Source organism: Salmo trutta, chromosome 10, assembly GCF_901001165.1.
Source record: "Salmo trutta chromosome 10, fSalTru1.1, whole genome shotgun sequence".
Taxonomy (NCBI): domain Eukaryota; kingdom Metazoa; phylum Chordata; class Actinopteri; order Salmoniformes; family Salmonidae; genus Salmo; species Salmo trutta.
In genome coordinates, this window is record NC_042966.1 from 12,276,279 (window position 1) to 12,291,136 (window position 14,858).

The window sequence follows — 14,858 nt, forward strand, 5'->3', positions numbered from 1 at the left end:
ATAAACAATTTGTTAAGGTTGGTTCGTTTGAGAGAGTTATTTTACAATGCTTCTGTGAAACTGTTTCCTAAGCTTATTGATAACTGTTTCCTACTATAGGCAGTTGGCTGCCTAGTGATTTGCAACATCAACTCTCTGATGTGAATAGTTGGCAACAGTTTTTCGGTTACAAGTGCTACTGCATAAACTAACTGAAATGCACCAATTGTGCATGCTTCACATCATTACTGTAATCCATTCCAAATCTTTATACTATACATGACAGAGGGGCGCCACATCATGATCTTGCCTAGGGCTGCAGCCGAACTGCTAGGACTGGCCCTGACGAACACAATTTGCCTCTAATTTACTTGCATTTCCGGCGGACCTTGGCCTGCTCAAAATGAGCTGCTGCTGTTGGGAACTCAAAACTGTCCAACTCCTTGGAGCAGCGTGCGATGCACATTAGCCTCGTTACTTTTTTCCTCAAGAAGGCGCGATCTTAAAGCCATCTTTACTCTGTTGTGGAGAAACAATCCCCTCTCAACGGAATAATCAACACAATCTTCGCCAATTTTGCCCAGTCGGGGTACACTATTAGGACCTTGTATCTTTTGCGTGAGTAAAAATAGAAACACACACCCCCACACTAAAAAGCATTATTCTTTTCAATGGATCGTTTTTTTTCCTCCTGGACAATTTGGCCGGTAGCAATTCTATTTATCAGTTTAACTTTTTTTTTTTTTTTTTTTTAATCGGCCAAAAGTTGGTATTTATTGCCTAACGTATGTGTCACTCATTCCACGCAGGGCAGAGTGTCTGCGGATTTTCGTTCCTCCCTTGTGCTTGATTGAATTAAGGTCACTAATTAGTAAAGAACTCCCCTCACCTGGTTGTCTAGGTCTTAATTGAAAGAAAAACAAAACCCTGCAGACACTAGGGCCTCCATAAAATGAGTTTGAAACCTTGGTGTGCACAGTGTGTGTTTGCATGAGATGGTGCCCATGTTTACAGAAAATGCCTTGCTTCTCAAGACTCACTGCCGTGGGTGCGGTGAACCTGCCGGTCTGTGTCCACTTGATTAGAGTAGGATCATGGTTGAAAGTTGAGGTACACTCAGTTCATTGTTTCCTGCAGGGCTCTATCCTGTGCCAGCAATGTTTTTTTTTCTCTTTTTATTATTTTCTTTTCATTATTAATATCCCAGCAACAGATTTAGCCAATGGGATTCTTCTAAGCAGAGCGGAGAGGAGCCAAGGTTTTTGTGTGCACTCCGGTGTCTGTACACGGTGCTGGCAGTTGTCTCCAATCAGTCCTGCTGTTTGAGCTGTCCTGGCTGCCTCGTGGTTTAATAGGCATTCATTTAGACGCGCGCTCTCCCCACAGGGCTTGTTTTGTTACGCGAACCAACAATGACCAATGTTTTCTACCCCATCCGCACTCTATCTCTCTGTTACATCTCCCTCTGACTAATGAAATAAAAGGTGCTATGTTCCAAGACACTGATCATTCCCAGTATAAAAAAATCACCTTGACTTAGGAGAAATTGAGTAAACTTTAAATTGGCTGTTGCAGCTGGTTGGAGTATGTGTTGATCAATGTTTCTCATTTTTGTTTTAACACTGTTTTAGTAGAAAGGGCTGATGGGATTTTGTGTGATTTAAATAAAAAAGTGAAGTACACTTCATGGACTTACCTCGTCACGGTGTAAGTTTAGTTGTTTTTCTGTTTCCCCCTGCAGTCTCCCACTAAAGCTGTGTACAACGCCAGACACTGGAACAGAGAGCCAGAGGAGCTGCCCCCGCCACCAGTACCCCGATCAACCACTGCACCCGTAAGTTACCTCCTAGTCAACACCAAGGGGTGTCGCTCACCACAGACTCTACCCCCCCCCCCCCAGATAGCTAGAGGTATGAGATTTCTGCAGCTCGTGAACACTGCATTCTCCCTAGCTTCACTCACACCCTCCCTCCACGACCAGTGATGCTCGTCAGTGTTACAAGTGCCATAGGGAGGGAATTCCCAAAATCTAATATAGGCTGCAAAAGCAGGCTACATTTTTATTTAGTAGGCTGCTCAAACTTTTACCAGCCACACTTTCTATGGCCTGCGTGTACGGTTTAATGAACGAAAGCCTGAATAATTATTAACTGTAGAGCCCGACCGTTAAATTGGTTGACCTGCTAATATCGTCCGAGTTTCTTATATTTTTAAATAATGTCATAATTTTTATCGGCCTTTATTCAACAGAGAAAGTGCTGATATTATAAACATAGAATAAATAAATGCGCCTGTCAAAAAAAGACCGCAAGTCAGCAATGTTAATAGTTTCCTGAAGAGGGTGTTCTACAAGCTGCTCATTGAACATCATTCAGCCCTAGGTTACAACGGGGGAGAGGGAGATAGTAAGTATGGTGGTTTGATGGTGAGTAGCTTGCCACAGCCAGCGTATTTGAATAAGTAAATGATCAAAAGTACACTTCAAGCAAGCAGCCCTGTCCTCATCACATTCTAACTTGGGTAACGCTGGCTGGCTGGCTAGCTAGCTAGCTAGCCAGCATGTTAGTTATTTAGTTTAGCTATCTAGCCAGCAAGGTCGTTAGCTAGCTATCTGTGCTACGTATGTGCTAACACTCGATTGCCGGCAAAGTGAACTCTCGTCTTTGATACAAAAGTGACACTGTTACTGTCTGGGCCTATTGTGTTAGCTAGTGGACTTATTTTAGGTTGTTTTCCTAAATATGCAATCTGCAAAAAGCAAGACATTGGCACATGTCTGTCATTCAGGCATTGTACTTGCATTCATGATGAGATCCGTAGCTAGCTAAATTAGAACATGGGACTAAAACCAGCGCAGCAAGCATTTGCCTGCATAAACGTTTTTAGTCAGCAGTGCATGCCATTGTCGTTAATGTATAGCCAATACATTTTGTATTGAATAACAGTATATTGTAAATATGGTACCTGTAAGAAAACATTGTCGTAATGAACAGCTAACTTGTGCTTGTCATAACATACACTCATTGCAAAGTTGCCATAAAGCGTTTGTTTACATGACTTTTGGCTGTTGTAAACACGGTAGTAAATCGACTCAAAACAAATGCTGGCGCTGACACCTAGTGGTGACATTACGAATGGCATGTTACTGCATTTCAATGCTTATTTGTGAACATCAAATCAAAGTTTATTTGTCACGTGCGCCGAATACAACAGGTGTAGACCTTACAGTGAAATGCTTACTTACAGGCTCTAACCAATAGTGCAAAAAAGGTATTAGGTGAACAATGGGTAAGTAAAGAAATAAAAAAGACAGTGAAAAATAACAGTAGCGAGGCTATATACAGTAGCGAGGCTATATACAGTAGCGAGGCTACGTACAGACACCGGTTAGTCAGGCTGATTGAGGTAGTATGTACATGTAGATATGGTTAAAGTGACTATGCATGTATGATGAACAGAGAGTAGCAGTAGCGTAAAGAGGGGTTGGTGGGTGGCGGGACACAATGCCGATAGCCCGGTTAGCCAATGTGCAGGCGCACTGGTTGGTCGGGCCAATTGAGGTAGTGTGTACATGAATGTATAGTTAAAGTGACTATGCATATATGATAAACAGAGAGTAGCAGCAGGAGTCTTCAGGAGTCTTGAGTCTTATGGCTTGGGGGTGAAAACTGTTGAGAAGCCTTTTTGTCCTAGACTTGGCACTCCGGTACCGCTTGCCATGTGGTAGTAGAGAGAATAGTCTGTGACTGGGGTGGCTGTGGTCTTTGACAATTTTTAGGGCTTTCCTCTGACACCGCCTGGTGTAGAGGTCCTGGATGGCAGGCAGCTTAGCCCCAGTGATGTCCTGGGCCGTACGCACTACCCTCTGTAGTGCCTTGCGGTCGGAGGCCGAGCAATTGCCGTACCAGTCAGGGAGGCAACCAGTCATGATGCTCTCCATGTTGCAGCTGTAGAAACTTTTTGAGGATCTCAGGACCCATGCCAAATCTTTTTAGTTTCCTGAGGGGCAGTAGGCTTTGTCCTGCCCTCTTCATGACTGTCTTGGTGTGTTTTGACCATTCTAGTTTGTTGGTGATGTGGATACCAAGGAACTTGAAGCTCTCAACTTGTGAACAGTGCCGTTTCATATTGACTATGTTGAACTCATTCAGCCAGCCACCCCTTGTGGTGGTTTAACGCAAACACTTTTGCATACTCCTTATCCACTGCTATAGATGGACACATCTTTAAGTTGTATCAAAGAAGTTAAACTAAACAAGTTTACCTTAAACAGGTTTACCTTACTGTTGTTTTTATAGTGGGTATCGTTGCTTTTTGCGGATATCCCGTAAACCCCAAATAAGATGTTGTTAAATAACAATTTATATTTGAATACTTATTGCTAATAGCATACCTGATAATATGGACCGTGCATAGGCTATATACATGGTCCAATATGTTAAATTATTATTTGGCTAATTTATGGAGGTGGAAATGATATTGTAGATGGTGTCAGCATCATTTTATTTTCATTCATTTTGGAGTAGAATGTCCTTTATGTAAAGTCACCAGAACTGAGCCCCCCCCCACACACACTGCTACACATTTTTCCAGAGTAAACACATGCTCGTATTGGTCTCTTAGCCATGGTTTGCCCCCTTAAGGCCACTCTACTCCAATCGGTGTCCCAAGTGGCACCCTATTTCCTTTTGTAGTGCACTAGGGTACCATTTGGCATGCACACGGTCTGATTAATTCACCAAATGTCATTAGAAGCCATTGTGGCACCTTGCCATCCCTGGAATTCATTAGCCTGTTAAAAATACACTGCTCTGAATGTTGAGTTCTCAGTCTTACAGATAATGTTAGTCATGTTTTACAGGGCCCTATAACGCCCTCCTCCCTCAGACTGCTAGAAGGGACTCGGGTCGTGTGTGTGTGTGTGTGTGTGTGTGGGGGCACGTGTGAGTTTTTACTGTGCCTTATCTGGTCTTACGTAAGGGGCAGGAGGCTGTTGGCTGGCGTTCAACAACATGAATTGCCAGCAGCAGCAGCAGGGCCGTGTGCTGAGCAGGTGTTTGGTTTTGCTTTTCTCTGACACTCTCTCTCTTTCTGCCCTTTCCCTGTCTCTCCTACTCTGCCTCCCCCCCCCCCCCCCCCCTTATATCTTCCCCTCTCTCCCTCTCTCTACCAGGCCAGCCAGTCGAGCGGGAGCAGCAAGGATGCCAACTCTCACAAAGACGACGGCCTGTTCAAAGCGCCGCCATGCCCGCCGCCCAAAGTCATCAAGTCTGTGTCGTTCCCCACCGAGCCCTACCAGGACATTGTCACTGCACTGAAATGCAGGAAAGAGCACAAGGAGGTGAGCACCAACACAACAACACTCTCTGTTCTAGCCATCAACCCATCACTGTGGTCTGTAACTTGGCATCTATAAAGCACAGCCTGTAAGTGACTCCATGCTTAAATGAAGGTTGAATAAAATAAAATCACAAGATATTGCCCTGGAACTGTCGCTCAAGCCTCAGAGTAGGAGTGCTGATTTTAGGATTCGTTTTGCTTTTGAGATAATAATGAATATGTTTATGGACCGGTGGACCTGATCCTTGATCACTTTATGAATATGGGCCCTGGTCTACAATGTTTAAAAATGGATTTGAACAATAGCACCAATTTCATGGATGGTCCATCAGTTTAGTCCTGATCATACCTACCTGGTTTGGTCAGGTGTAGATCATCTTATTTAAATATAGACTCTTGAAACAAACCAGAGTGAATTCTAAGGCCGTGCATCAATTACTCCACCTTCCTATAAGACCATATACTGCAGGATCCCTCAATCCCTAAACAATGGTTTGTGTAACCATCTGTAGTTGGTTATTTTATGAGTCTGAGGGGTGTCTTGTATGCTAAGCAGTATTAGCCCCGCTAGAAACTGCAGTGTGGGCAGTCGCATGAGCAGGAACAGCGTAATGGGCATCCCACGTCCTTAAACTCCACCTGCAGTTAACATTTGCTGTTTTTGTGCCTGTACGCTTGGCTCGCGACTGAAAAGGCAGGCTGCGGGCGCATAGCTCTCATGCTAAGAATAGCAGGACTGAGCTCTCTAGCTCGATCTAGTATCTACCTCATCCCTGCTCCACATTCAGTGCGAATCCACAACTCTTACCATACTCCCCCCCCCCACATCAGAATTTGTCATTAGCATACTAACAATTGAAGTGTGTTGCGTAACTATTAAGGGAAATGTGTTACGCAATTAGTATGTGTGAGAAACATGGTGATGATGGCATGGTCCCTTATTGTTTGTTACATTGTATCAGGGGGACTTGGGCTGTGTCTGAAATTGCACCCGATTCACTTATACTTTAACCAGGGCACTACTATTTGCTGCACTATATAGAGTATATGCCATTTGGGACATATACTGTTCATTCGGAAAGTATTCAGACCCCTTGACTTTTTCCACATTTTTACGTTACAGCTTTATTGTAAAATAAATCTACACAAATCTACACATCCCCTCATCAATCTACACAAACTACCCCATAATGACAAAGCTTTGTCATTACAGAAGTATTCAGACCCTTTACTCAGTACTTTGTTAAAACTCCTTTGGCAGCCTCAAGTCTTCTTGGCACGCCTGTATTTGGGAAGTTTCTCCTGTTTTTCTCGGCAGATCCTCTCAAACTGTCAGGTTGGATAGGGAGCGTCGCTGCACAGCTATTTTCAGTTCTCTCTAGAGATTTTCAATCAGGTTCAAAGTCCAGGCTATGGTTGGGCCACTCAAAGACATTCAGAGACTTGTCCCGAAGGCACTCCTGCAATGTCTTGGCTGTGTACTTAGTGTTGTTGTCCTGTTGGAAGGTGAACCTTCGCCCCAGTCTGAGGTCCTGAGCGCTCTGGAGCATATTTTCATCAAGGATCTCTCTACTTTGCTCCGTTCATCTTTCCCTCGAACCTGACTAGTCTCCCAGTCCCTGCTGCTGAAAAACATCCACACAACATGATGCTGCCACCACCATGCTTTGCTGTAGGGAGGGTGCCAGGTTTCCTCCAGACGTGACGCTTGGCATTCAGGCCAAAGAGTTCAATATTGGTTTCATCAGACCAGAGAATCTTGTTCTCATGGTCTGAGAGTCCTTTAGGTGCTTTTTGTCAAACACCAAGCGGGCTGTCATGTTCCTTTTACTGAAGAATTGCTTCCGTCTGGCCACTCTACCATAAAGACGTGATTGGTGGAGTGCTGCAGAGATGGTTGTCCTTTTGGAAGGTTCTCCCATCTCCACAGAGGAACTCTGGAGCTCTGTCAGTGACCATCGGGTTCTTGGTCACCTCCCAGAGGTTCTCCCCCGATTGCTCAGTTTGGCAAAGCGGTCAGCTCTAGGAAGAGTCTTGGTGGTTCCAAACTTCTTCCATTTAAGAATGATGGATGCCACTGTGTTCTTGGGAACCTTCAATGCTGCAGAAATGTTTTGTACCCTTCCCCAGATCTGTACCTCGACACAATCCTGTCTCGGAGGTCTACAAACAATTACTTCGACCTCATTGCTTGCTCTGACATGCACTGTCAACTGTGGGACCTTTATATTGACAGGTGTGTGCTTTTTGAAATAATGTCCCGTCAATTGAATTTACCACAGGTGGACTCCAATGAAGTTGTAAAAACATCTCAAGGATGATCAATGGAAACAGGATGCACCTGAGCTCAATTTCGACTCTCATAGCAAAGGTTCTGAATACTTACGTAAATTAGTTATTTTCGATTTTTTGATCTTTAATATTTTTCTACAATCCAGTTTTCACTGTCTTTATGGAGTATTGTGTGTAGATTGAGGATGTTTTATTTAATCCATTTTAGAATAAGGCTGTAACGCAACAAAATGTGGAGAAAGGGTATGAATACCGTACGAATTCATTGTATCATGTGATTTAATGAGTCCAGCATGCATTGACATGACATCAACACTTTGTTCCAGCTATACACAGTAGTCCAGCATGTCAAGCACTTCAACGACGTGGTGGAGTTTGGCGAGAACCAGGAGTTCACCGATGACTTTGAGTACCTGGCCACTGGCTTGAAGAGTGGCCAGCCCCTCAACACACGCTGCCTTAGGTAAGACCAGCTGACTAGCTGCTAGTTAATGCTTTAACTACTGATACGGGGTCAGATTCTTTGGCATCTCATTGATGGTTAAAGATGGAATCCGCAGTAGGGGAAACGACACCACTGTCCGCCCCATGGCCGTTCTTATTGTTTTTGTTTTGTAGACAATGTGGAGGTGAGGAGCGTCGTACGACTTGGTAATGAAAATTGGAGTGCATATTTTGCTGTTTTGTCAATGATGTCAGGGGAACAAGTGTTTGTTTGCAGTAAATTTGTTGTAATATTGCAAACGGATGTGGCAGTACCACCGTTAGACATGCTTTGACAGAAATTGTTGAACTTTTACTGTCATGACATACCTGGACCACCTATTGAGATGTGCCTTTGTAAGTAAATGAGGTGAAACGGAGGCTAGAGTTCCACTTTAACTTCTATGGGCTACGTGGGACGCTAGCGTCCACCTGCAGGACACAGCCAGTGAAATATCAGGACGGCAAATTCAAAAACAACAAAATGTCATAATTCAACTTTCTCCTTGATGTAACCACATTGTCAGATTTCAGAAAGGCTTTACAGTGAAAGCAAAACATTAGATTATGTTAGGAGAGTACATAGACAAAAATAATCACACAGCCATTTTCCAAGCAAGGACATGTGTCAATAAAACCCAAAACACAGCTAAATGAAGCACTTACCTTTGATGATCTTCATCAGATGACACTCCTAGGACATTATGTTACACAATACATGTATGTTTTGTTTGATAAAGTTCATATTTATATCCAAAAACAGCATTTTACATTGGCGCGTGATGTTTAGAAAATGTATTCCCACCAAACGTCCGGTGAATGTGCACATCAATTTACAAAAATACTCATCATAAACGTTGACAAAATATATAACAATTATTTAAAGAATTATAGATGGACTACTCCTGGATGCAACTGCTGTGTCAGATTTTAAAATAGCTTTACGGAGAAAGCACATTTTTTCAATATTCTGAGTACATAGCTCAGCCATCACGGCGAGCTATTCAGACACCCGCCAAGTTCGGGGCAACCTAAACTCAGAAATAGTATTAGAAATATCCTCTTACCTTTGCTGATCTTCATCAGAATGCACTCCCAGGACTGCTACTTCCACAAGAAATGTTGTTTTTGTTCGAAATAATCCATATTTATGTACAAATACCTACCGTTTTATTCGTGCGTACAGATCACTTATCCAAAGGCATAACGCGCAAGCGCGGAACCAGAGATGAAAAGTCAAAATGTTCCATTACCGTACTTAGAAGCATGTCAAACGCTGTTTAAAATCAATCTTTATGGTATTTTTTACGTAAAATTGCGATAATGTTCCAACCGGACAATAGCATATTCATTCAAGAAGAAAAAGAAGGAACGGCGGGCTCGCGTGACGCGCATATCCAATCACTTTGTTGCCAGGCAGACCACTCAGTAACTGAGCTCCTATTATCTGCCCAGTGACAGGAGAATGCTCAAACCACTTTCTGAAGGCTGTTGACAGCCAATGGAAGCCTTAGGAAGTGCAACGTCCCCCACAGACACTAGTTTCGATAGAGAATCAAAAGAACTACAATTCTCAGACTTTCCACTTCCTGCTTGGATTTTTCTCAGGTTTTTGCCTGCAATAGGAGTTCTGTTATATTCAGACACCATTCAAACCGTTTTAGAAACTTCAGAGTGTTTTCTATCCAAATCTACTAATAATATGCATATTCTAGTTTCTGGGCCAGAGTAGTAACCTGTTTAAATTGGGTACGTTTTTCATCCGGCCGTGAAAATACTGCCCCCTAGCCCAGACAGGTTAATTAAGGATTCCAGCTTTAAAATAATGATGAGGTCTGCGGTTAACAGCACGGTTTTCCTCGCAGCATATGCACCACTGCCTTTCCCATCAGATGATGGCAAACTAGACGATGATCTAGCAGAAGAGTGACCCCCCTCTCCCCTCTTCTCTGTTCAATTCAACTTTATTCATCTCTCCTCTCCTGCAGTATCATTAGCCTGGCCACCAGGTGTGCCATGCCCAGCTTCAGAATGCACCTGCGGGCCAGAGGGAAGGTGGCCCAGGTCTTCAAGACTCTCAACGATGCCCCACAGCACCCGGTAAGTTAAGGCTGCTCCTCCAGAGATTGTGGCTGACTTGACTTGGTTTCTGTCAGATCAGTATTGAAGCTCAAACCTTTAACTGGAGCCTGCCAAGTGACAAAAGGCATTGGCGCTTAGTAACACAACCTGTGTTAGTGACACAACTTAAAATCTGGATATCAGGTTCACGTATCCTTTCTCCTCCTCCCTTTTCCCTCTCTCTCCATTACTCCCCTCTCCCAGAACCTCTCCCTGTGTACGGCCAGTCTGATGTACATCCTGAGCCGAGACCGACTCAACATGGACCTGGACCGGGCCAGTCTAGACCTGATGATCCGCCTGCTGGAGCTGGAGGGGGACCACTCTGTGGCCAAGGACAACCAGCTCACTGCCAAGGAGATGTCAAAGGTCAAGGAGAAGATCCGCAAGCTGTGCGACACGGTGCATAACAAGCACCTGGACCTGGAGAACATCACGGTAAGGGTTCCCTAGAGAGAGTCTACCTTAGGTCATATTCATTAGGGCATACAACGGAAAACAAACATGAGTGTTTCCTGTTGGACAAGTTCAGGTAGTCCTTCCCCGTTTCAGGCCAGTTATTATTTCTTTGGGGGGTGCCTAATGAATATAACCCTGGTCTATGATTACAGGATGGAGACTAGCTGTAGCTCAGAGGCCGAGACTCTTTCCTCCTCCTTGTTTTCTCCCCGTCTATCTCTTTAACTCTTCTCCTCCCCCTCTGTCCTGTGGCAGATGGACTACTAGAGGTTTAAATGCAGGCCTTAAACCAGTATGGATTAGCAGGTGTTGTGTAGATGTAATCTTGGATTTACGTTAATAATCTTCCTGCTTTGGCTCCTCTAATGGCCGGGGCTGCTGTAAGCCATGTTTTGAATAATTATTTCAGACATTGTTGGGGGAAAACACTGCTTGATTGATGCAATGAGAGGTCTCTGTGACGGTCACCAAAAAAACATGACTTTTGTTTGTGAAATGATAACATATCCCCTTGTAGAGAGAGATGAACAGTCGCCCCTGACACACAATGGCTTTGCACGTTAGAGCCAATGGAAAGAATGTATTTGAATTGGGACTGGCGGAACTGCACAGCATTTAAAACCAGGTTTAATCTGATGACGTGATGACAGGGCCCTTGATATCTGGCTTTTTAGCCTTTTGGTTTCCTTTCCTTCTATAAATATCCTCTCCACTGATTTTCTAGTCCGTGTCCCAAATGTCATCCATAGGGCTCTGGTCAAAAGTAGTGCACTATGTAGGGAATAGGGTGATATTTGGGATGAAGCCCTATTCTTCATAGAGAGCAGACTGACCATTCGCCTCAAGGCCCCCCCCCCAACTGATTTTGATGAGCGGTCTCTCTTCGGAATAATCACAGGGACTCACTCTCTTTTATATTTTTGTAAGCTTCCATGTTGAATTAATCATTAGAGAATCTGATTGAATGTTGGTGGAAGAACTGAATGTTTGCTTATCATCTGAGCTCAACAGTTTGTTTTAAAATTTGTAACGTTAGAAGCTAACGCTTTCATAATTAATATCTCTATCTATCGACAGTGAAATTCAAGATGTCAGTGTTGTTGTGGTTGAACCCGAACTCTACCTACATGCAATCTAGAATTCTCCTGACAATCTAGATTTCTTTCTTCCAATTCCTCACCCTGTTATCGTCTGTCATAGTTAGCGTCTTTGAATCACAACACACCGAGTCAGTCATGTCTACTTATACCCTGTGCGTGTGTGAAGTAAGTATATTTTCATTACTCCCTGTGTGTGCGCAGACGGGGCATTTAGCCATGGAGACCTTGTTATCGCTGACCTCCAAGCGGGCTGGGGACTGGTTTAAAGAGGAGCTTAGGCTCCTGGGAGGCCTGGACCACATAGTGGATAAAGGTAAGCTAGACCTAGATATTTACACTTGAGTCATTTAGCAGGTGGTCTGATCCAGAGCGACTTACAGGAGCAGTCATGGGGGGTTCTACTAAACTAACATGTATAATTATTTTAAGATGGTGATACCAAGGATCGTTTAGCTATTTGATTTTGAAGTTCAGGTGTCAAACTCATTCCACGGAGGGTCGAGTGTCTGTGGGTTTTCACTCCTACCTTGTACGTGATTGATTGAATTAAGGTTATTAATTATTAAGGAACTCCCCATTCCTGGTTGTTTAGGGATTCATTGAAAGGAAAAAACGAACACCTGTAGACGCTAGGCCCTCCAAGAAATGAGTTTGCAGTTTTTAAAAAAAAATACAATATTTGAATATTTGATTAAACATTGAATTTATCTTGCCCATAGAAACGCATTGAATAACCGATTCATACATGGAAAAACAGTCAAAAGGCTATGTCCTATATCTGAGAGCGATAAGACCAGGAAATTGTTTTTTATATTTTAACATATTTAACCCCTCTTTTTTGGGGGGCACTGTACTACTTCCATATACACTGAGTGTACAAAACATTAGGAACACCTTCCTAATATTGAGTTGCAACCCTTTTTGCCCTCAGAACAGCCTGAATTCCTTGGGGCATGTGTCAAAAGCTTTCCACAGGGATGCTGGCCCATGTTGACTCCAATGCTTCCCACAGTTGTGTCAAGTTGGCTGGATGTCCTTTGGGGGGTGGACCATTCTTGATACACAGAGGAAACTGTTGAGTGTGAAAAACCCAGCAGCGTTGCCGTTCTTAACACACGCAAACCCGTGCACCTACTACCATACCCCGTTCAAAGGCACTTAAATATTTTCTTGCCCATTCACCCTCTGAATGGCACACCTACACAATCCATGTCTCAATTGTCTCAAGTCTCCTCCCATTCATCTACATTTTTTTGGTATTTTACCTTTATTTAACTAGGCAAGTCAGTTAAGAACGTTCTTATTTACAATGACAGCCTACCCCGGCCAAACCCGGACGCCGCCCTATGGGACTCCCAATCACGGCCGGATGTGATACAGCCTGGATTCGAACCAGGGACTGTCGTGACGCCTCTTGCACTGAGATGCAATGCCTTAGACCGCTGTGCCACTCGGGAACCCTGCAATGATTTGAAGTGGATTTAAAAGGTGACATCAATTAGGGATCATAGCTTTCACCTGGTCAATCTCATGGAGAGAGCAGGTGTTCCTAATGTTTTGCGTACTTCCATAAAACATTTTAACTGGTACAGGGCTATTTTCAGACGAGGCTTGTGGGCGTGCAAGACCAAAACAACCAACGTGTTCGTGAGAGTCTCCCCTTTCCACAGGCGGGTCATATTAGTGTGTATCCCAAACAGTTCTGACGCTACAGACAGATGTTGGCAGATCGGCGGGCCGACTTTAGACAAGTCCCGTGATGCATGTGGGGGTCGTAGAGCAAAATGGAGAACACCATTGTGTTCGTGAGGGTCATCTTTCCGTGTGGTCATATTAGTTTGTAGACCAAACCTTTTGAACACTGGACGTTTTCGTCAGAACGATTTTCTGGATGTCTCACTAATACTGCCGTAGCTCTGCCACCTTTCACCACGAATGTGGATGGCCGACATCGGCAGATGTGGTGGATTGAGACGCAGCCAATGCAACAACCAAAAATTATACTTTTGGTCATGCAGTGTATGTGGACGCCTGCTCGTCGAACATCTCATTCCAAAATCATGTACATTAATATGGAGTTGGTCCCCCCCCTTTTTGCTGCTATAATAGCCTCCACTCTTCTGGGAAGGCTTTCCACTAGATGTTGGAAATTGCTGCGGGGACTTCCATTCAGCCGCAAAAGCATTAGTGAGGTCGGGCACCGATGTTGGGCGATTAGGCTTTGCCCGAAGTCGGCGTTCCAATTCATTCAAAAGGTGTTCAATGGGGTTGAGGTCATGGCTCTTCAATGGCGTTTCCATTTTGGGGGTTTATATTCTAACCTGATCGATGGGGTTGAGAGGTTGAACCATCTTGTTTCCTGCAGTGAAAGAATGTGTGGAGAACCTGAGCCACGAGGATGACAAGGAGAAGCTGGTGGCATCGCTGTGGGGAGCCGAGAGGTGTCTACGTGTGCTGGAGAGCGTGAGTACACACACACACACACACAGCTTTGTTTTTGTGAATTTTCTGGACTTTTTGGTGAGTAAAAATGTATTCCCATTCAAAAACCTGTTTTTCCCTGACCCTTAAGCCTAAGAAAGCCTTTTAACAAATTCAGGACATGAAAAAAGTCCTTTCTTTTTGAAAATGTTATTTCTTGTTTTCCTACCTTGTCAGGACATTCTGGTTAGGGCTGGGCGACATGGCCTAAAATCTATTTATTTTTTACAAGCTTTTGTTGCACAGTTAAAGGTCAATACACTGCATTTCAAACAGTTGGGAATAATATAATGAATTCAGGGCTTGTAAAATTCGACTTAGGCTGAATATAAGTCCTCAACCATAAGACCCACTAATCATTTACTTATTTTATCATTTGAACCTGTTTTGTGGCAATAATCACTAATCTGGCTTTCAAGTCTGTATATGAAAATGCCCTTTTCATTACAAATGTATCCAGAACTCTGCACATCCACTAATAATGGCCAACTTCTGGTAACAGGCATTATAGAACATTAACACAGGTCTCATAAACAATCTCTCAAGCACAAGCCCACTACTAGTCAGTAGCCAGCTGATCTTTATATTTCAAGTCTAGCCAAA

The 14,858-nt window shown here is 43.7% G+C and overlaps 1 protein-coding gene across 4 annotated transcripts in view; it reads left to right on the top strand.

Annotated features, from left to right (window-relative positions):
- LOC115201129 (wings apart-like protein homolog) overlaps positions 1-14,858 on the top strand; it is a 51,529-nt gene that overhangs the window by 25,591 nt on the left and 11,080 nt on the right. For all 4 annotated transcript variants that reach the window (XM_029764449.1, XM_029764448.1, XM_029764450.1 and 1 more), the window contains 7 exons: positions 1,721-1,813; positions 5,153-5,320; positions 7,938-8,074; positions 10,083-10,194; positions 10,420-10,653; positions 11,976-12,087; positions 14,140-14,237. In XM_029764449.1, the coding sequence (XP_029620309.1) occupies positions 1,721-1,813; positions 5,153-5,320; positions 7,938-8,074; positions 10,083-10,194; positions 10,420-10,653; positions 11,976-12,087; positions 14,140-14,237 (954 nt within the window). The remainder of the gene's footprint in view (positions 1-1,720; positions 1,814-5,152; positions 5,321-7,937; positions 8,075-10,082; positions 10,195-10,419; positions 10,654-11,975; positions 12,088-14,139; positions 14,238-14,858) is intronic.